This window comes from Python bivittatus, unplaced genomic scaffold, assembly GCF_059951505.1.
Source record: "Python bivittatus isolate LINGU-HERP-01145 unplaced genomic scaffold, Pbiv_v1 ctg000790_np1212, whole genome shotgun sequence".
NCBI classification, from domain to species: Eukaryota; Metazoa; Chordata; class Lepidosauria; order Squamata; family Pythonidae; genus Python; species Python bivittatus.
This window is the reverse complement of record NW_028277110.1, coordinates 4,786,985-4,809,037: the sequence shown is the minus strand read 5'-3', so window position 1 is coordinate 4,809,037 and position 22,053 is coordinate 4,786,985. Positions and strand designations below refer to the sequence as shown.

The following is a 22,053-nucleotide window of genomic DNA, read 5'->3' as shown; positions in this document are numbered from 1 at the left end:
ATGGCCAAATTGACCTGTTTGATTAGAGGAAAGACAATATCTACGTTTATTGTTGACTGGAAACCCCTTATGGGCTTTTTGTGTAAAACAAAAAAAAAGTGAACTTACAATCGATGGTTTTGACGATTAAATAGGATAGATTATGGAAAGGAGAGTCACAATGCAACTTTAGAGAGAGAGGTGAATCTACAGTTGTACTTATAAATGCTGTAAAGAAGATCGGAAGCCACTTCTTTGTATCCCTTTTCTTTCTTTTCTATTTTTCTTCTACTTATTGCATTTTTTTTTCTTTTTGCACTTTAGCTTTCTCTTTGATTTCTTCCTTTTTCTTTTTTCCTTCTTACTTTCTTTGAGTTTGTATTAACTTTTACTCTTGTTTTTAAAACTTTCAATAAAACTATATTTTTTAAAAAAGCATTTTAGGTCCATTCTCCTGATATATACGTTACATCCAAAACCTGTATAAATTTGTATAACTCTATATAGAGGGGTTGCGTAGCCGTGCCTTTCTAGGTTTGCCTTTGCTGCCTCTGGTACCGTAAAACATACTCCAACAGAAGAGTGTATCTGTCTCTGTTTCAAATGAACTCTTGGGGAAATTTGAGAGAGGAATTTCTCCTACAGTGGCATCTGGACGAAACTGATTTTCTAGATCCATTTCAATCAGGTGTTCATCTGTGGCTGAAACTGGTTTTGTTGCCTTGGCAGATAACCTATACCAGAAACTAGGTGTGGGGAGGGCACTCCTGCTGATTCTCTTGGATTTCTTGGTCAACTGTCACATCTGTGCTCAGGGGCTCCCTGTCCTGTCCTCCCCTCAAGCTCTTTTTTGTGAACCCCACAAAAGCTCTTTTTTTTGGTGAACTCCTTTGGACCTCAACTGCTGAACATTAATGGCATGGTCTCCTGAGGCAGAAAAAATGGCGCAGTGGCTTAATGACGCTGAAAGTTGCCGGCCAGAAATGGTCGACGCTTCAGCGGTTCGAGTCCAGCCTTCGCGTTAGCAGGGTGAGCTCCTGTTTCCTCCCCAGTTGCTGTCAACCCAACAGTTCGAAAACTCACGTGAGTAGATAAATGGGGACTCTCACTCTGGTGGGAGGAAAAATGCTGGCGGCACCTTGCAAAAAAGGAGTCGGGAGCAGTTGCCGGTAAGCGCGAAAAACCGTGCGCACCTGAAAAGGGCGCGAAGCAACGGAAACCCCACCTCCTGCACTCGCCAGCTGGGCTCTGCTCTAGGAAGGAGGCTCTGGCAAACCACTTCCGAAACAATTGCCTTGAAAACTGCAAGGACTCGTCCAAGCAGTCACTGCAGAGTCGGTAACGACTGAGTGCAGATTAAAAAAATAAAAATAAAACTGTCCTGGGAAGTCCTCAAATAGGCTTCACTTTGATTTTCAAATGAAGATGTACCCAAAAACACAGGGAGGAAAAGCAAAAGTCCTAGGCATGCCAAGTTTGCATCATCATACCACCACCTGCGGGCCTTGATCCCTTCATTGGTTATGGGTGGCCTCCAACAGCTGCCAATTCCTACTACTTGCAGTTACAGTTTCTAAGCAGAGTAAATATGATGACAACAATGGAAGATATATGGAGGAGCTGTGACTTGGGGGTCCTCCTGAACTTGTGCTTAAAGCTGTGATGAAAGCAGCGAAAGTTGGGGCCAGGGGATAGGTTGCGCACCAGTCATTAGCCTCTTGAACCAGGTGGCCCTGATGACAATAACGCATGCCCTGATCACCTCTCAGGTGAGCTACTGCAATACATTCTGCATAGGGCTGCCTTTGGAGATGACCCAGAAGCTACAACTGGTACAGAATGTGGCACCTAGATTCCTGACAGGAAAACCCCCCCAGACTAGAAAAACACCAACTCTGAAGTTGCTGCACTGAAAGCCAGCAGGTTTCTGGGCATAGCTGGGAAACAGTAGGTAACGCTTTGCCAGAATTGAGTTTGCCTGTGCTGCCTGCTCATCAAGAAAAAGCCTGCTGCCATTTCAGCTCCTCCTTCATGAGATACAGAGGGTATGGACCAAGTGCCAAACTTCTCAGTGGTGGCTCCCACTTTATGGAAAACTCTCCTTCCAGAGGGATGGGTGGCAAGGTTGGGGTAACCTAAACAAGCATAAGCCTTAGTTTAGTTTATTTTGGGCACTTACGATCATGTGATTCCTTGATGATGTGATATTACTTTTAACTGTCCATATTGGATTTTATGTCTTCATTTTTGGCCTTTCTGTATCTTACTCAGGGTCTGCCAGGACTGGAGCAGATCTTAAATATTGTAAATAAGTACTAAATAAATAAATGTTCTTCAGACAAAGAAGACTTATCTTGCTACCGAAGGGAACTCCCTGAAGCAAAATAATTTTTTTCATCTATATTTACCATGTAGGCCGGGGTGTGCAATTTTTTGTAGCCAGAAGCCACATTTTTTTTTTTTTGCCTGTTTGACGAAAGGGCGAGACAGATCCTAGTGATACTATCGTTGAAATGGGTGGATGGGGGGCACCATTTTCGTCCCCCCCCATTTGAGATGAGGATTAAAGGAGAAAATGGGTAAAGCCTTGGCTGAAGATATCCATTTTGCCTCTTAAAATCCCACAAAACTGGTTAAAATCAGTTAAATGGGATTGGGATATTCTCAACTGTGAAAGAGATGCCTTCAAGCAACACCTAAGGCCCCTTAAAGCCCCCAAACCCAAACCACAGAAGGGGAAGAAGGTTGGAGTTTAGTGTGGGGGACACGCAGGGTGGCTGGAGTCTGCATGGAGCTCTCAGCTTTGTTTTTTGTTTTTTTAGTTTTGCCACTAAGATGCAGCTACTTAAAATCTCACAAACTCCCCATCAAAAGAGTTGACTCTGATGAAAAACCAGCAGCGACTGATATTTGGTTTCACCTGGAAGAAGAGCCATCTCTTGGGGAAATGTGGCACTTATGCTGTTTCTGAGAGGAACTCAGACTGCTCCTGTGAAGAACACTTTTATTTCTTTATTCTCCTTGCACACGTATCCTTTGCACCAATTCAGAAACTCTATCCTAGTTTTTCTGTGCTGCTTCTAGAATCTGAAACACTTGCTCAAGCAAAAAAATGACCAGTGTTTTAACTCTTTTTAGCTTGCTTTACTTAACTTCGCAAATATAGATTTTTAAGCAGTTTCTGGGTCTCAGGATACAAACTGGCTCCAAGAGTGTTGAACACAAGGGGTGCTCAGAAGGGGACTCTGTTCAGTTCAGAATCCAAGAATGACAAAAGAAGGGACGATTATCAAACAACCCCCAAGAAGCACAGAAGAGCCACTCACATTAACCAAGCCGAAGTAATGTTCATTCGCAGGAAATTGTTCCGGACCAATCTCTTTCTCCAAAGCAGAGGCATTGGCGCCCTGGAAGAAAAAACAAACTTATCAAGGAAACAAAAGACTAAGAAGTGCAAAAATTTTACATAGATGCATCTCCGAGCAAGAAGAATTCACTCTTACACATACAACAGGTAAATCCCACATTACAAGAAATGATCTTCTGCTCCAACAAGAGGAGCTGCCATTCCCCTTCCCCTCCCAGCAACACAGTACACTGCTCAGATTTGCACTGGTGGGCCTCCAAACCCTCAAAGTAAATTTGGGGGACAGAAAACGCTACAACCTGCAAAAGGAGAATTCTACCAGCAGAATACTAGACCGAACTCTAAGTAATATTCTGCTGTTATTATAGCACTCCTATCTTCCATTTAGTAACCTGGTCCATCTGCAACTTATCAAAACATTGAGAGCCTCTTTCTACTCCCTAGACCATATTTATTATAAAGAGCAGATGCAGTCAGTACTATAGTGAATATACAGGTATATTCAGCAGCAGCAAAAGTGAAGCCAAAACAGCATATGCTTTCCATCACGCTACATGGCCAACAACTAAAAGCTGTTGTTGACTTAGTCTCTTGGAGAGGGGAGGGATGGATCTCCCTTCCATTCTACCTGGCACTGCCAGTTATCTACTAGGCTGCAAGCCTTCTGCAATGCCCAGTACCAAGTTTAAACTCAGCATTAAGCATTTCACCGCAAGCATGTACGTTTTTGTGTGTGTATGTGTCTCTCTCTCTCTCTCGGCAGTTGCCTGGAGTCACCACTGATTCAAAGGTGTACATACATATATATGGAAACTGCTGTTTAGATATAAAACACATTTTCAAGATTGTGTGTTCTTTCAGTTAGGGTTTCCAAATTCACACATACAGTTAGAAATGAATACTGCCAAGCAGAAATTCACTGCTATACATAATCATACTTTGCAATCAAAGTTTCATAGGAAATGTGTTTATGTATAAGGAAAAGCACCTCCTATGCACAACAGAATGGAAGAAAACAAGGAATGGAACCCTAGAGTAGACTGCTGAATGCAAACTAAGTGAGAAATTTGATTTTAAAAAACCATTAAATTTATTATAGCTGCCCACTCTAGCAGACTCTGATTTCCTGAACATGTGAAAGAATATGTGGCTACTACTGTCATATTTAGCAAGGTTGCCATTGTGCATGCTGTCAGGTCTCAATTTTAAATCTTCTGTTAGTGTCCCACTTACTGTTCATAAACACTTGAACATTCTGCATTTTCTCTGTTTAAAAATGGAATGCTATAGACATGCCTTGACCACTAAAAAGGTAAAGATTCCTTTGAATAGAGCTGGATTCCTGGTGACTTCATGGACATATCCTCAGAATTTTCTTGGCAGTTATAAAGAAGTTGTTTCCCATGGCTGCTTTCATGGCCTTTTGCCAACTTCAAGTCTAGCCTAAAACGCTGGAATTTCATAGGGTTCTCCCAACTAGGCATTTATCCAACCTTGCTTAGCTTTTTAGTGATCAACCAATTAACAGCACCTTCTCCTTCTCTCTCTGATTTATATCCCATGTTCAGGAGCAAGACAGATATATATCACTCTCCCTTTTCATTGTTCCTCACAATATTTTTGTGAGGTGGCTGGACTAAGGAAGAGTGACTGGTTCAAAATCATTCAGTGAACTTCTGTAGCTGAGGGTGGAATTGGCCCTTTTGCTACTGGACATCTCACATTACTGGAGCTCCATTGCTAAAGACCTAGAATTAAAGCCATTCATCATGAAGCAGCAGCAGTGTGCATTTTACAGAAAAACAAATGAGGTATAAGGTCTCTGCTTGAAGAATGGACAGTGTAAAGCAATAGAAGGAAGATGGAGCTGAGAGTTTCATTTAGACAAACTCAAGCTTCATTTCCATTCCAGATTCTGCCCATACGTTGCCTTCACATCAGTGAATGTTGAAGCATTTGGTCTAATTGCTGAATATCACTGGGACATATGAACTTTGGGAAATGCATTTCAATACTCACCTGTACTATTTGATACACTGCCTTGACCGTAGGTTATTAGAAAAAAAAATAAAATACAAAGTGCTGCTTATAGAGTATAAACAAAGCTTGAAACATCATGGACCACACAAAATGAAATGTCCTTAGAAAATCAATAAAATGGTCTTCCATTGAAGTATATCTCAGATTTCCTATTGCTAAGGCACATCTCTCTTTATGTTCCCAAGTATTACTTCTATTTTTTGTAGCTGAGTTGACCAAGAGCCAAACTGCAAAGGGAGATATGAGAGAGATGTAGTAAATTAAAGAGTAAAATAAAATAGCATAGGGAAGAAGGAATATCCTTCACTATAACTATAGAGCATCTACAACTCCTAATTTCATAGAAAACACTTTGAAACTGGCCTTTAATAGAGCCATTTCCTGAAATCTTACACAGATGCATTACCCTCCCTTGCAGTTGAACTTTCAGATCTCAAAGCTCCCTTTCAAAATTATGAATGAACTTCAAGATATAGCATGTAACCATTTCAGCTAGACAACAAACAAGCAAAGCCTGCTAAAAACATCCTGGATAAAGTTTTGCAATTGGGTTTTGGCGAGGACTGCCAATGTATTTCTCTCTCTAGAAACCAGACAGTTTCATCTCTTGTATAACTCAAAACTTCTGTGGTTCAGTCTCCCCTCTGAGCTGAATAAAAAATCTGCTTCTTCTCCAACTTGGACAACAGAAGGTCTTCAAGGAGGTGTGAGTGAATTGAACGAGAGCGTTTTCGGAGAAATGTCTTTTCAAGTTCAAGTACTTGGTGGTTTTCAGCAAGCCCTTGGAGGCTCCAACAACTTTTAGAACCTCAGCCAACAGACAAGTGATGGCAAGGTTTCCTCTATTTCCATTTAAGTGCATCCATCTCTTAAAAAAAAACTTGCTTTCAAAATGCCATCAATAACATCTTTACCTCCACAATGGATTGCTGACACCATTATCAGTACAACTTTCCAGGAGTGAAAGGCAGGGCTTAGCTTCCTGTTTCAGAAAGTGCCCAGAGGATTAAACTGATCCTAAAACACAATACACGAAATAGAACCTTAACAAGGATCCAGGAGGCTTTTGGGCTCCTGGGCTGGAAGTGGTAGATCTGTGCTTGGATGGTAACCCTTCAGAATATAGGTGGAGCTATCTATGCCAGCGTTTCTCAACCTCAGCAATGGTCCCTCTCACCTTGAAAAGTTGGGATCAGCAAGGAGAAGCCTTTTTTTATGCAGGAAAGATTACTTCCTGGGGTACAGAGGAGCTCCCACTTTTGAAGCCCTCACCCTAATTTCAAGTCAACAGCGGCACACAAAGGTGAGGCACTCTGTGGTCTCAGGAGCACAGCATCTGGTGCCCAAGGTGTACATTAGCCAATACAACAATTGTGAAATATAGTTGTTAGACAGGCAGGCTTATAAATGAATGACATAAATAAGCAAATGAGATAGATATAAATGCTGAATAAAGATATTTGGTATCTGGCCAAACATCTCTGAACCTGGAAGCTAAGCAGGGTCAGGCTTGATTCATACTTGACTGGGAGACACCAGAAAATCCCAGAGCCAGACCAGGAAGTCCAAAACTGGCTTAGAAGAAGGAAGTGGCAAAACACTTCCAAAAAGTGGTCAAAGAATCAACACTGCTGTGTCCATGCTGAGCAAATTAAGTTAAGCTCAACTGAGGGGCAACTTTATCCTTTTTGGCCCAACCGACCCAAAACAATTTACACCAACTTTAGTCTTCAGATGTCCCATTATTCCTATGATGCAGAAAAGCAGCTGCCCCATATTAAGCCACATATAGCACACTGAGAGCATTTATTTTATTTTTATTTATTTTATCAAATTTCTCCCCCGCCCATCTCCCCCCAGTGGGGGACTCTGGGTGACTTACAAAAACATTAAAACCATAAATACATAAAATACATAATACATGATACAACCATCAGCTCTTTTCTGCTTAGCAAAACCTCTCTTTTATACGCACTGGAGGACGCTCCATGCTCATGACCCCTAATAAAACAAAGATATCTTTATTTATTTAAAAGATCTGTACGGCCACCCATCTTAAAACACAGCTCTGGGCAGCTCACAGCAGTAAACCGTTGGGTGTCTCTATATAGCCAGTGTCTGGATTGGAGCCTTGAAGAAGTCTGCCCAATCACTCCCACTGGGCTCTTCTAATCAGCAAGAAAAGGCCAACCAACCTAACTTCTACCCATGGTTGGTTTAAGCATTACGTCCTAACCAGGATCCCCGACTTACAGGGGTGTGCATGAAAAGGCAAACATATTCTGTTTCAAACCCTAAACAGACACCTTAAAAGAGGAGCAAAGGAACAGGATGCACAAGCCTATTTGTGCATTCACTAAGCTACATGAACTTCACTTGTGGCACCTTTGTGGTTCCTTCAACAACCCCAGTAAATTTTCTTCTGAATATTTTAAGTAGCAATTCCGAAGAAAGGGGCTGCGGAAGAGGAAAGGGGTAAAAAAAAGAGACATCTACACTCTAATAAGAGGCTGCAGATGCCACGTGCCAATGGTGCGTCAGCGTGGAGCCAGATTGGCAGAAGTGTTCCCTGAACTTTTGATGTTCTTCTGTCGTGGCAAAGGATTGTTGATAGTAACATGAGAAACATAATAACTGGGATTCAAATAAATATTTACCTGAAAGAAAGACTAGCTATTTTACCACAATAATTTAACTCTATTTTGTCTTAGATCTGCCAACGTGGCCAGTCTCCTCTACCAGAGGTTAGCAGCCTCAATGTGCTGGGAAGCCTTGGTAGTCAGTCAACACTTGTCCTCATGGCAACCCCATTCTTTCTTCCATTTCATCTTATTTTCTGAGCATCACATCCTCCTTGGCCTTGAGAAAGACAGCTATTCTCTCCTGCTTCCCAATGACCATCTCTCACCCCTTTTAGAAGAATCTTGGCTAAGATCCCTTGCAGTCATGAAACACAAGACTTCAAGAGGACACTAGCCCAAGACTGCAAGCCTGTTAAGAAAACAAACAGCGATGCTAAGCCTCCAGACATGGAGGAATGTGGGATACTGGTTTATTTGACAAGTGTGTTGGTGGTCCAAGGAGAGGATTTAAGATGGACACTTCATGTGGATGATCAAAAAAAATCTACATATAATATCAACGTCACAACCTTTGCCAGCCCAGAAGAGTCTTATTATGGACAAACAACTCAGCTACCTTAGTTATATCGGCCAGGTTTAAAACAGAGGTATTCTCTTCTCTCTTTTTTACTGTATTATTTTATTACAATATTGTAGTAAAAGTACAACTCACTACTTGTACATATTGTACTCTCCCATCCTTCATAGCATGTTTGTTACAACAGTTCTTTTATAGGGCAATGAAATCCATTCATGGGCAAAATAAAAACAGATTTATTACCTACAACATATACAAAGTTTCCCAATAAAGATGCTTAAGGCACATCATCTATTTGTATGCCAGTTTTAGATTGTACAAGCCTTGAATTTTAACTTTTCCCCCTTAAAATAATACTCTAGGTGATGCACATAAAGCTTAATATATAAGAAAAATAGCTTTGACACACAGAACTTCCATTTTAACCACTGAAACATTCTTGTAAAAAAGTCAATGACAAAAACATTCAGAAACAAACATGCTGTTTAAAAGAGCAAAATAGAATAGAATAAATGGCAGAATAGGTAAATTAAGTGAATATAATATTTATAACATTAAGAGGGCTCACCAACTCATTGGGCAATTTTGTCAAAAAACCTCTAGAGGCCAAGCAAAATGAGCAAAACTCTCTTACCAGACTCTGTTCCTTCCACTCATAGAAACCTCTGGTGAACCAAAGAGCCTTCCATAAGATAATTATGGATGAAGTGAATGGTCTTCAGCACTGTGAGTTTGGCCACCTGGGTTTTAGATCCCTGTCCCTCCTGACTGATTAAAGCTTCCCAGGAGGTGATGGGTGGTTGGGTCCATGCAATGTGAATGCTTCTCTGTGAAAGGGAGTGGTTCCACCTCCCTTGAAAGAGGTGGCTTTCCATCCTTTTCCATGGTTGGCCTATGCTCCAGAGAGTCCTAGAAGAAGCGAATTATCTGGAGCCCTTCCAGTCAGGACTCAGGCTTAGTCATACTGAGAGGGTATTGACTGCACTAACTGATGACCTTTGGTGGGCTTGGGATGAGGGCAGTGCATCCATCCTGGCTCTCCCTGATCTCTTAGCAGCCTTTGATACCATCGATCATGGCATCTTTTCAGCTGGCTTAGGGATTGGAAGGTATAGTGCTATGGTAGTTCTCATTTCTCTACAGCTGGTTCCAGTCATCTCCATTTCTTCCAGGAGAGAATTGAGTCTGAGGCCACTGCTTTATGGGGTGCCTCAGGGCTCCATTCTCTATCCACTCTTATTTAACATCTACATGAAGCTGCTGGGTTAAGTAATCCGTCAGTATGAAATCAAGTATTATCAATATGCTGATTATACTCAGTTATACATCTCTGTCCTGGGAGGACCAGGTGATGCTGTCAAAGTTCTTTCCCAGGGTCTGGAAGCTGTGGGGGTTTGGATGGGGGAGAAGAGGGTTTGGCTCAACCCTGGCAAGTCTAGATGGCTATGGGTTTTAAGGCTCTCCCAGATCCAGAAATTTTCCATCTCTCGTTCTGCCAGAGGTTGCACTTCCCCAGTCAGAGTTGGTGTGCAATATGGGGCTCCTCCTGGACTCACAACTGGTGGTAGCTGTGGCTAGGAGGATCTTTGCACTGGTTTGTCTTCTGCAACAACAGTGACCCTTCCAGGACCAGGCGGCTTGCTGACAGTGACTCATGCCTTAGTCACCTCCTGTTTGGATTACTGTAATGTACTCCACATGGGGCTGCCCTTGAAGAGCATTCGGAAATTGCAGCTGGTCCAGAATGCAGTGGTACAGGGAGTTTTTGGCATTTCTCAGTACACCCGTATAAATTTTCTCCCTGAACCCAGATCTCTGTTCAGCCCACTGCTACACTTTCATGGATATGGTTAAGCACATTATTGCTCTACTTCAGTGATTCTGCAAATTCTGCTGCTGAGTTGCGGCTATTTCTACCTATTTATTTTTGGATTAGTTTGAAGGCTTACAGTGTAAATTATTTTATATTGTTTTAATTATAAAACTGCTCTGACAGGTATTATAGCATAATGAAATAAATACATGTACTATTATTTTTGAAGACACAGAGTTACCAATTTGTCTGCAAGTATGGTTAAAGTTGTAAATCAAGGGCTAGAAATCCCCCCTCTCCACTCCAAAATTATTCAATCTTCTTTCCTTGAAATTCTTTTACAACAAGATTAATACTAGATAGCCACCTGTATAAAAAAAATTAGAATTAGAATATGCTTAGCATGTTTGATAAACTGACACATTTATGTGAAGCTTTCACAAATGAAGATAGAAAGAGGGGTATGTATAAGAAATCTGTTTAATTTGATATATTCTTCACACTCTCCAGTCCCACAGCTAACAATTATGTCCATGCTAAAGCAGCTGCAAGAACAATGATTATTTTGACAGCTTCATCAGCATGCCGGTAGCTCCCATTATGGAAGGCTTTTTATTACAGAATGTAGGAAGGGAGACACAGAATCAGGGAGGGACAAATACCTTTAGGCAAATCCTGATATATATATACATACATACATACATACATACATACATATTGTGTGCGTGTGTGCATGTGTGCGTGCGTGTGTGTGTAATCTGGGTTGAACAGGGGGGTGAGGTTTAAGGAATTAAACCCCAAGCCACAGGGAAAAGATGCAGCTGAACAAAGATTGGAAGAAGAGATCTGGGAGGGAATGGTTAATCCAATGTTTCTCAACCTTGGCAACTTTTAAGATGTGTGGACTTCAATTCCCAGAATTCCCCAGCCAGCATGCCAGCATGCTGGCTGGGGAATTCTGGGAGTTGAAGTCCACACATCTTAAAGTTGCCAAGGTTGAGAAACACTGGGTTAAACAGTGTGAACAGCAAGGGGGAAAGGACTTACAATTTTAGGGAGTGGAAGACCTTTAGACTACTGAGGATAGAGTTCACAAGAGGAAGTATAAATGATAACCAGATATCACATGGAACAAGGCTATCAGAAGGTTTCAAAGCCAGGAAGAGGTTCTTTAAGCAATTTGAGAAATAATACCAGAGGCCAAATGTCAGCAAGGTGAATTATTTTGATGACAGACTTTTGGATAAAGTAGAAGAATGAAGTCTGAGAGAGAGAAAGGCAAAATAAGTAAAACATGGGAGATGATCACTGCATGAATCTGAGCTTGAGAAATGGAGAGGAATGAACAAAAGAAAAAATGGTACTCAAAGGTTAAGGCAGAAATACACACACACACACACATTGAGAATGGTGATGTAATTAGCAGGCATGGAGATTAATGAATGGCTGGATCTAACAGAGAGAGACATGGGATTAGATTGGCGTCCTCCAATCTAATGTTTGAACAATAATTCCCATCTAGTTCGGCCACCTAACTGCTCTATCTAGAGAGCGGGACTTGTAGTCTAACACATCCAGAGGACAACAGGTTGAGAAAGGATGAACTACGAGAGGAAAGGTATAAGATATAATGATTGCCACACTAATATATAAATTGCAAATACATAAACTGCAATGGATGGTGAAGCATAAATAGAAGGAAACCAAGAAGGGAAACCTGAGAGACACCAAAAGAGGAGAATGGGGTTAAAGAGCATTTGAACACACAACGTGAGAGACAGGAAGAAAACTAGCTAATGCCTAAGCGATGGAGACCTTCAACTTTGATCAAAGACATTAAAGTTGCCAAGAAGGTTGAAGACAAAGTACAGACCTTAGCTACTGCAGCAAAAATACCTACTATTTCAGAAAGGATATTTTTGGTAAAGAACGTAAACTGGATAACAAGGGATCAAGAGCAAAGTTGGAATTGAGAAACTCTTCAAAAGTGAATAATAACTTTGAAGAGTATAGAGGTAAAGGGTTAAAGATGGAACTTAGGGAAGCCTTTGGGGGGGAAGATGAAGTAGTATCTGTATTTTGTATCAGAATACAATATGAAAGCAGCTAGAGGAGGAGAAAGGTTAATAATATGGTGAATTTTACAGTCTGCGTTTTATCTTTCAGGTAGCTTCGTAGTATTCATAGATCTTAGAACTGTAATATTTTATACTATTATGTTAGTGATACAGCATAAAGTTTCTTTTACTGCTGAAATGACTGTAATCTTTATATATCTGTAGTTTTCTGTCAAACTATGCTGGTCTATGACCCACATAAAAACTGCTATATTATGTTAATAATATGGTAGAATTTCCAGGGAAGATAGAAATCAGGAATCACATACTAACGGGATCAGGGTGGCATGTGAAGAAATGGATGAGAACAGCAAAATGATCATCTCAACTGCACTTAAGAGGTCAGAAGTGGAAGTCTGGGAAAGCTGAGGAGGAACAGATAAGGAAGTGAGATAAAAGGGTCACTGTGAATACATTCAATTTCATCTTAGTTAAGGTTATGAAGTCCCAAACAGGAAGGGTGTTGAGTCAAAGGAAATGTCTTAGAAAAGTATCAAAAAGGTAGAGGAGATAATCTGTGGATTGCTAACATGGTTCTGGGTAACTGATTTAAAGTAACTGAAGCCAGCCAGCTTGCCAAAGTCTGCCTAAAGTCAGATTGCCTCCAAATGCATTCTTTCATGTTTGAGACCATAAACAAAGATCATAAGGAATAAACCAGGACTGATGGGGGCAAACAGAGCAGGGAACAAGGCCACCAAGTGACCAAACTACGGTGTAGAATTGAACTCTTTATATCAGTGTTTCTCAACCTTGGCAGCTTGAAGCTGTGTTGACTTCAACTCCCAGAATTTTGAGAGTTGGAGTCCACACATCTTCAAGCCGCCAAGGTTGAGAAACACTGCTTTATATGAAGCATTATGGTTTGCAGATCTTTACCTGGATCCGGTGCAGATAAACCTTTGCTCAGCTATTTAACATGCTACATTTAACTGTATTTGCAATGACATTAGACGCTGACTAATGGCTTGGCCAAGCTCACTCACTGCAGTGTTGTTTGTCATGCTTTGGAAAGGCAGGATGAGTTTAACAACAATGCAGAGAAAAAAGCTTTTCTTCTAAAAGGATTTCTTCTAACCCAGGCCTGATCACAATCACTTACGGCTGGAAGCTGCCCAGAGGAAATGCAAACTCCCCCCATCTATTTCTGGCACAGGGATGAACTCAATCAGGCAGGCGGGCCCTCACCGGGCAGGAGCCCAAAAACCACACCTCATCAACCTGCCCAAACCAGTTTCACCTAAAGTCAGAAAAGTAAAATTTCTGCAAACCCAGCCACCGATCAATTCAATTAACAATTGGACTCCAGAATGCATGCATTATAAATAGCTGTCTTAATATTAGGACAACAGATACCTGACTTAGAAAAACATGAAAAGTGTTACATAGAAGAGGGTACCAGTGAGGAAAGGAGATGCTGAAACACTGGTTTCCTTGAGGGAAGACTCAATATACCTCTGTTAACTGACTGCCACCAAAATCCACTCATTTGCTTGCTGGAGGAGAACGGCCAATTTTCTGTACAAGCAGCACTAAGTAGTTCCACAAGCAGAGCAAGAAACTCGTTCCAGCATGTAAGAAAGGTTATCTGAGATGGGAGGAAGACTGGAAGACAAACACTAGCAAGGAGTCTAGCACACTTCCAGAACATAACCAAGGGGTTACCTACAAAACTTGGCGACAACTGAAGATGTACTGCTTACTTTATGGCAGAGCAAACGATATCTTTACATGCACACTACCGAGCTTGAAAAATGATGGACTGGGACCAATTTCACTAAAGAGAGGATTGAAATCCTGTTCCACTGCACGCCAATTTCCCAAATGCTTACCTGAGAACCACTGCAGAACTTACAAAGCATTCCTCTACTATAATACCAGAGACTTTAGTGTAAGAGTAGTGGAACGGCCACAATATCCAATGCATGCTCTCTCTGAGATAGGAAAACACAAAAGCAGAAAGTAGAAAAGTGACAGAAGAACAGATTTTTGGGTCATGTCACCTGCATGTTTGCAGTAGTGCATTCTACAATCATATATGTTATGGCAGTGCTGTATTGTGCACTCCACCAGCGTGTCAGAACTTCTATCAAATCCTGCAAACCAGAAGTACAAAACATTATTTGGGCAGAGCCTCTGAGTGACTCCCATGGCTTTGCACACCAGAACATGGGAGATAGAGCCAGGATTAAAATGATAAACTTCAGCTTGTGTTAATATTTAATTCGAATTTTATTTACTACTTTTCTCCTTCTGTCAATTTTGTAGTAACTTATGGAGGTCTGTGGGAGTGCCATCCAAGGCATTTGTGTCCTCCTCTTGTGCACCAAAACAGTTTATCTCAAATATAGAATCGCTTCTGTCAAGTAAAAATAACAATTCTAAGAAATGTTCAACTGCAACTGGACGGATATTTATTTTGGTAATGAGTGTGAAAGGGGTCAAAGTTTTGGAATAAGTTGTCTAAACATTTGAAAAGAAAAACAAGTGACTATTTAATAACTGTTTTAACCCAACCACAACATTGTGGTGTTTTGACAAGCCAAAACCTAAGAAATCACAAATTAAAGCAAGCTGGGTAGGCACTTTCACTGGAAAGATCTGCAACTGGAATCATTGCCCAAACCCTGTAATTCCAAAAACATATAACAGCTTACACTAATATATTGTAAAATAATTATTAATTATGTTACTTGAATGAAATTTTATTCTAGATACTTGTAAAACCAAAGCAACCATCTAGAGTGAAGGTGGTCTGTTGTGTCTCTGGATGAGTCACGGCTTTGAACTTGCTTCTTTCCAGGGCAGGCTATTCTACAGCTGCTCCTCAGAAAGACGTCTCCTCTATACTGGCAATCAAAGATCAATGAACAGTTCAGAAACACGGCTGAGCTCCAACTTTAATCAATCAACCCTTTCCTGCTCATGGCATCCAAAGGGCTTATTCTAAGGTTAATTATCCCTCCTGACATAGATCATTGAGACAGTCATAGAGAAGCCCACAAAAAGTCACCCTAGGCACTGCAGCTCTGAAGCCATGCTGTTACCATAGATAAGATAGAGAATGAGGTTGGCCAGACCCTCCTCAACCCATTTGAACCTAGGACAGAAAGCTACAGCCTCCAAGCCTCCCTTGGGCTGTCTAGGAGGACTGTGAAAATGACTGGTGCAGAACAAACCTAGCCATTGCTGGCTGACAAAGTTAAACCAGGTGGCTGGGAGAGGGGATGGCTAGCACATGTGTTGTGCCAACAGGACTACAGAGACTGAGTATGCTTTGTAATACACATGCACATCTACACTGGGAAGGAGGGACCTGGAGCCTATGCATCAGCTTCCTTGGACAGAAAGGTGGAATAAAACTCTAGAGACAAATAGTGACAGGAGGGGAAGCAAAGGAACCAGCTAAAGGAAGGAAACAAAGGATACTCCAGTATCTGCCAGAACAGGAAGTCATTCCTGGAATTCTACCCCATGCTACGGTGATGTTACCTGGACTAGACAGCTGAAGAATGTGACAGAGACATTCTTCCAAGGGAAGACTGCTTCTTCTTATGCCAACCTACCCAGCCCAGAGTGCCCTTAACTCGGCGCATGGTTGGTTGCACCTGCATTCAATACAAGTGGGAAAGGACAGGCTAGTCTTTTATGGATTGTTAAAAGGAGGTAAAGATGAGGAATATTATCTTTCTAGATGAAAGAATCATGTTCCCAAAAGCTGTTCAAATGCCAGGATTGATAGCAACTATGCCACTGAGAGGCCAACCAGAATAATCACGTTCTCTACCTCTTTGTTCCCAGGATTACAGATAAGTGAAGGCATCTTTATTCTTTGGCAGGGGGAGGGGAATCTTGCTATTATGGTAATACACGCCACAGATAAAAAGTGGGTCAGAAGCAACCCGCTAAGGGTACAAAAGGCCCGCAAGGGTTATTTTACTCAAAGCATGTTAATGAGACTACTTCATAAAGCAGCACCCAGCAATCTCAAAATAGGTCATTCCAATGGCATTAGCCTTGCAAGGTAATCCAGAAGCACAACCAAGAGTACTAGTGCTATCTTTATTATAAGGTTATATTAACCTGTCTCCCAAGGTCATTCCCACAAATGGTCAACTTTCAGGTGGCTTCAGAAAGTGAAACTTCACATATGCTTAGTGGCAAATACCGTAAAATGCTTGGAACAATGTAGACGTGTGCTCAGAAAATGTGCAAAGGGCAGCCAGGATTTTGGGGGGGGGGGGCGAACAGGGAAAGCAGGCTTATTGGGGAAGGGGGAGGCAGGAACATAGGTATGCTTCCATTGCTCCAATATTTCATCAGTGCAACTTTCCTTTCTTTACTCTTTATTCCTATTCTTTGAACTGACACAAGGTAGCATGGGCTTTAAGCACTCCTAATTATTGAATTCAATACTGTTTCCATTTCCACCATGACATAACTCAAGGTGGAACAGGCTGGATGAATTCTCCTTTACTGGAGATCTTCAGATAAAGCAGTGTTTCTCAACCTTGGCCACTTGAAGATGTGCGGACTTCAACTCCCAGAATTCCCCAGTCAGCTGGCTGGGAAATTCTGGGAGCCGAAGTCCGCACATCTTCAAGTGGCCAAGGTTGAGAAACACTCAGATAAAGGCTGGATGGTCATCTCCTGGAGATGTACTGGATCCTGCACTAAACAGGGGGCTAGATTAAATGACGTCTATAGTCCCTTCCAATGCTGTGATTCGATGTGGTCTTCCCAGACTGCCAGCGATCTAGATAAAGCTCCAACCCACCTGTTTAGTCTTCAAGAACCTTTCTTCCTCATCTTCTCATATCAGTTTCACAAAGGTGGAATAATGCATCACCATGATGTTTATTGCCAGGTAAAAATATCATTTTTTAACATATTTCTTTGCTTCCTGCATTGTTCACCATCTTCAACCATCATCTCAGGCTACATCACGCATACCATGGTGTGGCACTACAGATTCTAAGCCCTTTGACACACATATTCCTACTTAATGTTCACAAGTCCCTTCATAATCTCCTTCTACAGATACTTGCTCTAAACATGCTCCAGCAAACATCTACATTTCATGGACACAAGCCAAGGTAGAGAAAGAATACAAGAAAATAAACACAACTTGGTTTGATTTATTGTCTACTGGATTTGCAGAGAAAGAAATGGTTAAAAGATACCAGCTATAAGAAGTCCCCTTGCAGAGGAAAAAGAGATGGAATAATAGAACACAGCATCAGCTTGGAAGAGAACTTCTTCAGCCTGCCCTCAGATTGTGCTAGGATGGCAATTCTTAAAATTCCCAGTTAGCTTAGCTGTGGCAGATTTTTGTTTACATCTAGATGGAGCCTGCTTGGGTAAGATAATTCTAGGGATGCTTACAATGGATATGCAGGAACAGTAAAGAACTGATACCAAAATTACATATTATAGTGCACAGATGGGCCCCTTCTCAATTGCAAAGAAGTCTCGTGTAGAAGCACTTAGTAATACAAAATGGGACAGCTTCTAAATCTTTCCAAGGTCATGCACCGAAGCTTCCTTTCCAAAAAGAGCTCTACTCTTATTTAAAATCCATAGATAGATGGTACAGTACCTTTAACAGAACAGATCAAAATGCCCCCCCCGACAAGCTTTCCAGTTCTCTAGAATGCCTCAAATATTTTTTTTTAAAAAGGGGGGGGGAGAAACAAGAAAATGCAAAAATTAAGATCAAGATATTCAAGCCTTGAAGTCCATGGTTCAAAGACAGAGTTAGGGGGCCTAAACACACACAACTTGTGTTAGGTGCTGTTCATTTCAGATTACAGAATCAGAGAATTGGAAGGAGACTTCTAGGTCCAATCCTACTCCGTGCAGGAATCCAAATAAAAGCAGACAGATGGCTATCAAGCCTCTGCATGAACACCTCCAGCGAAGAGAATCTATCGCCTCTCTTGGTGGGAGGTTCTGCTGCTGAATTGCTGTTACTTTTTAAAAGTTTTTGTCTTCGAATTTAGGAACAAAATACGCAGTTTTTCCTCCTCCTCCCTCATCTCCTTTTTTCCCTTTAAACAACATCTTGCCTGATGGGGGGTTCTGGAGGACTCCAAAGGAGGCACATGCTTCAGTGTCATTTTGGTGGCCTTAGTATAGATATCATCCAGTTATGGATTGTTTATTTTTCCCCGTGGACCAAAACTGCTGTAAGCGCCTTATTCACATGAGTGCATAAAAACGAACATAATGCAATAAATAAAAGAAATAGAAGCAGCAAGCTATTGATGGAGAAAAAGGCTGCCACAGACAGGTTAAGTGCTCATTTATTCTCCACTAAGAACGTTTTTATCCGAGGGCCTTTCTAAGGGGCAAATGGGCACCAACACTACATACCTCTGCAGAATGAGGCCCATTTGCCCCTTAGAAAGGCCCTCGGATAAAAACGTTCTTAGTGGAGAATAAATGAGAAGGAGAAACTGGAACTATCAGGGGATGAACTAGGTGCAGATGACCTTCTTGGACAAGTAAACCCCTTGAGATACAAGAAGAGCAGAAAGAAGATAAACTGATTGGACTTGATTTATTTATCTGAGAAAGGGCTTTAAAGAGAATCAGAATTTTTCTCTTGAGAATTTGCCTGGGGGAAAGAAATAGACAGGACATGGATTCAAAAGATATGAGCCAACTGTCCTGTTGAAGCTAAGCATCCAGAGAGAAGATGGAGTCCTTGGCGTTCTCTGAGCTTGGTTCTTTTCTTGCAAACATTTCATTACCCGGCTAAACACCTGGACATTCACTATTTAATACTATTCTTATTGCTGCTGTTATTTTTAGCCTACTTTTCAGAGTAAAACCCCTTAAAAACAGACAGTTTTTAAAAAAATATAAACGATCAAACCACAAAATTAAACACCTAAGTGATCAGCAGAACAGCAAACACAATGGCAACAAACAAGCATCTTATTTAAAAGCTTGATATAGTAAAACTAGCCGATTACAAGCTAGAAGAAAAGGGTTAGCAAAGAAGGGTTTGAAACTTTGTTATGGAGGAGACAATTCAAAGATTTGGGGCCACTGGAGAAAAGGCTCTGTCTGTGGTGACCCAGATAGTAGAATCTCAGAAGCTGATCTTCATCCATAAGCAGGCTTAGATGTGTGATGGCAGGTCCTGCAGTCACATGGCACTAAACTGTTTAAAGCCTTCAGCACCAATACCAGCACTTCACAAACTGGAAATAAATAAGCAGCCAGTGTAACTTGCCTGAGAAAATGCAACATGATCCAAATGTCTAACTACTGTCTTAAATGTAGTTTCCAGGCCATCAGCAATGTCAGTCCCAGTAAAGCACGTACTCAAGATGTTTAATGGAGGCAAAATCAGTCTTCTTGAGATCACAGTTGGTAAACAAGCCAACACTGTTAAATGACACCCCCAACCACTGACACAATTGTGGTTTAACAAAATGCCACATCCATGACAACATCCAAACAGCATACTAGTCTTAAGGGCACAGTTGTACAACACGTTCCCTCCGGGTATTTTTGAACACTGCTTCCAACAGCCGCAGTACAGAGGGATGCTGGGAGATGCAGTTCAACAACAGATGCATTCAGGGAGAATGCAAATAAGTTGTGCATTTCCAACCAGATTAACAGATTATTCTCACCCACAATACACAGTTCTCATCTGGATGAAGTTTCAACTTGAGTTCCCTCATTGCAGCCAAAACTGTCCCTAGACACTTGCATGTACCCTTGAGTTTCATGATGGAAGAAAGCTGAAAGATGGAATATACAAACGTCAAGAATTCTTTCCCAATAGAAGGCAATGAAAACTCCAGATGGTCTCTGCTGGAATGAAATGCTGTGCAAGCGTAAATTCTGCAGCAAAAACTACTTCAGGAGAGAAGGAATTGCCTGCAGGAGCTGCAGGGGGGCCAAGACATCCTCATCTGCAGATGGCCTGCCCCTTTCTAAGTCTTGACAATCCTTTTCTCTCTCAGGAACTGAGAGAGAGAGAAATCTCACGTCTGCTGGCAGGAAATCACTTCCATTGCATCACATCTATGTGCTACTACAAGGATCCACCACTTCATAAGAGCATCTAACTATAACTGCCTAAGCCTGACTCAATAGAAGTGAACTCTGAGGCAAAGGGGGACCAAACTCTTCAAGGCTTCAACATATAACCCACCTCCCAGGGTCACTGGGAGTCGGGTGGCATATACAGCTAATAAATTATGATTACTATTATCATTTCTAGAAATATTGTTGTTGTTTAGTCATTAAGTCGTGTCCGACTCTTCGTGACCCCATGAACCATATTGCGCCAGGCCTTCCTGTCCTTCACTGCCTCCCTGAGTTTGCTCAGTTTCATGCTCATTGCTTCAGTGATGCTACCTTCCGACCTGAGGGGCTCATCTTCCGGCATCATATCTTTTAGCCTTTTAACATTGTCCATGGGGTTTTCTTGGCAAGGATACTGGAGTGGGTTGCCATTTCCTTCTCCAGTGGACCACATTTTGTCAGAACTCTCTGTCATGACCTGTCCGTCTTGGGTGGCCCTGCACGGTATAGCTCATGGCTTCACTGAGTTACGCAAGCCCCTTCGCCACGACAAGGCAGTGATCCATGAAGGGGCTAGAAATATTACCTCTCCATTTTTAAATGTTGCTTCTCAATCCACCTATCTGTGCCACTCCTATGCAGACAATGATGACATGAAAGGAAAGTGTATTAAAAATTGTGGGAACATGATGATCCTACTCACTTTAATTAACCAAACGCATGGAAGCCACCCTGTGCTGCCCGTCCCCCAACAGGCTAAGTTGTAACTCAGGACTGCGCAGCACATACACGCCTCGCCTGCGCACCTCATGACGCACACACCCATTTCATGCTCTCTTCACCCCAAGATGTGTTTTCTGTGAGAAACAACCCTGAGAAGGAAGAGAAAAATAACTAAAGAGGCGAAGCAAAAGGAACCCAAAGAGGAACATGAAAGTGGAGGAAAGAAACAAAGCAAAATCTTACTAAGGAAAAGAGAGAGATGCGATAGTGTGGAGCCCATTCAAAGGTTGCATTGCGTGTAAGCTTAGAACGTGCTCTCCCCGTCTTTTGTCATTACAGGTTTTTTTACTGTCTCAACTGCCTGTTAATGGTTTGGTTTTAAGTTATGTTCAAATCAAATCCTTTATGACAACGTGAGACCTGATGCAGTACAATGGAACCGTTCAATATATATGCTATATGTGTATACTGTAGTATACATGTAGAGTATATATTTGTCTACTACATATACAGAACAAAAAACAAGAGAGTATAGAAGGTCTGAAGGTAAATAAGAGCAGGAATAATAAAAGTAAAATCCAGCATTACACAAAGTGGTGGATGAACGCCTGTCCCAACTTAGTGAACGGCGGGGGGGGGGTTCGGCACAGGGGCGGCCCGGAGCGGGAGGCTCTTCGCGGGTCCCTCTCGGGAAGCAGCAGCAGCAGCAGCGGGAGGGCGGCCTCGCGCGCCCCGCCGGGGTCCTCCGCGGGACGGGGCCGGGGCCGAGGAGGGTCGCCGGAGGCGGGCGAGGGCGCGGACCCAGC

The 22,053-nt window shown here is 41.9% G+C and overlaps 1 protein-coding gene across 4 annotated transcripts in view; it reads right to left on the bottom strand.

Annotated features, from left to right (window-relative positions):
- Positions 1-22,053, bottom strand: part of LOC103061707 (ubiquitin carboxyl-terminal hydrolase 12-like) — a 44,057-nt gene that overhangs the window by 21,374 nt on the left and 630 nt on the right. For all 4 annotated transcript variants that reach the window (XM_088129168.1, XM_088129169.1, XM_088129170.1 and 1 more), the window contains exon 2: positions 3,306-3,386. In XM_088129168.1, the coding sequence (XP_087985294.1) occupies positions 3,306-3,386 (81 nt within the window). The remainder of the gene's footprint in view (positions 1-3,305; positions 3,387-22,053) is intronic.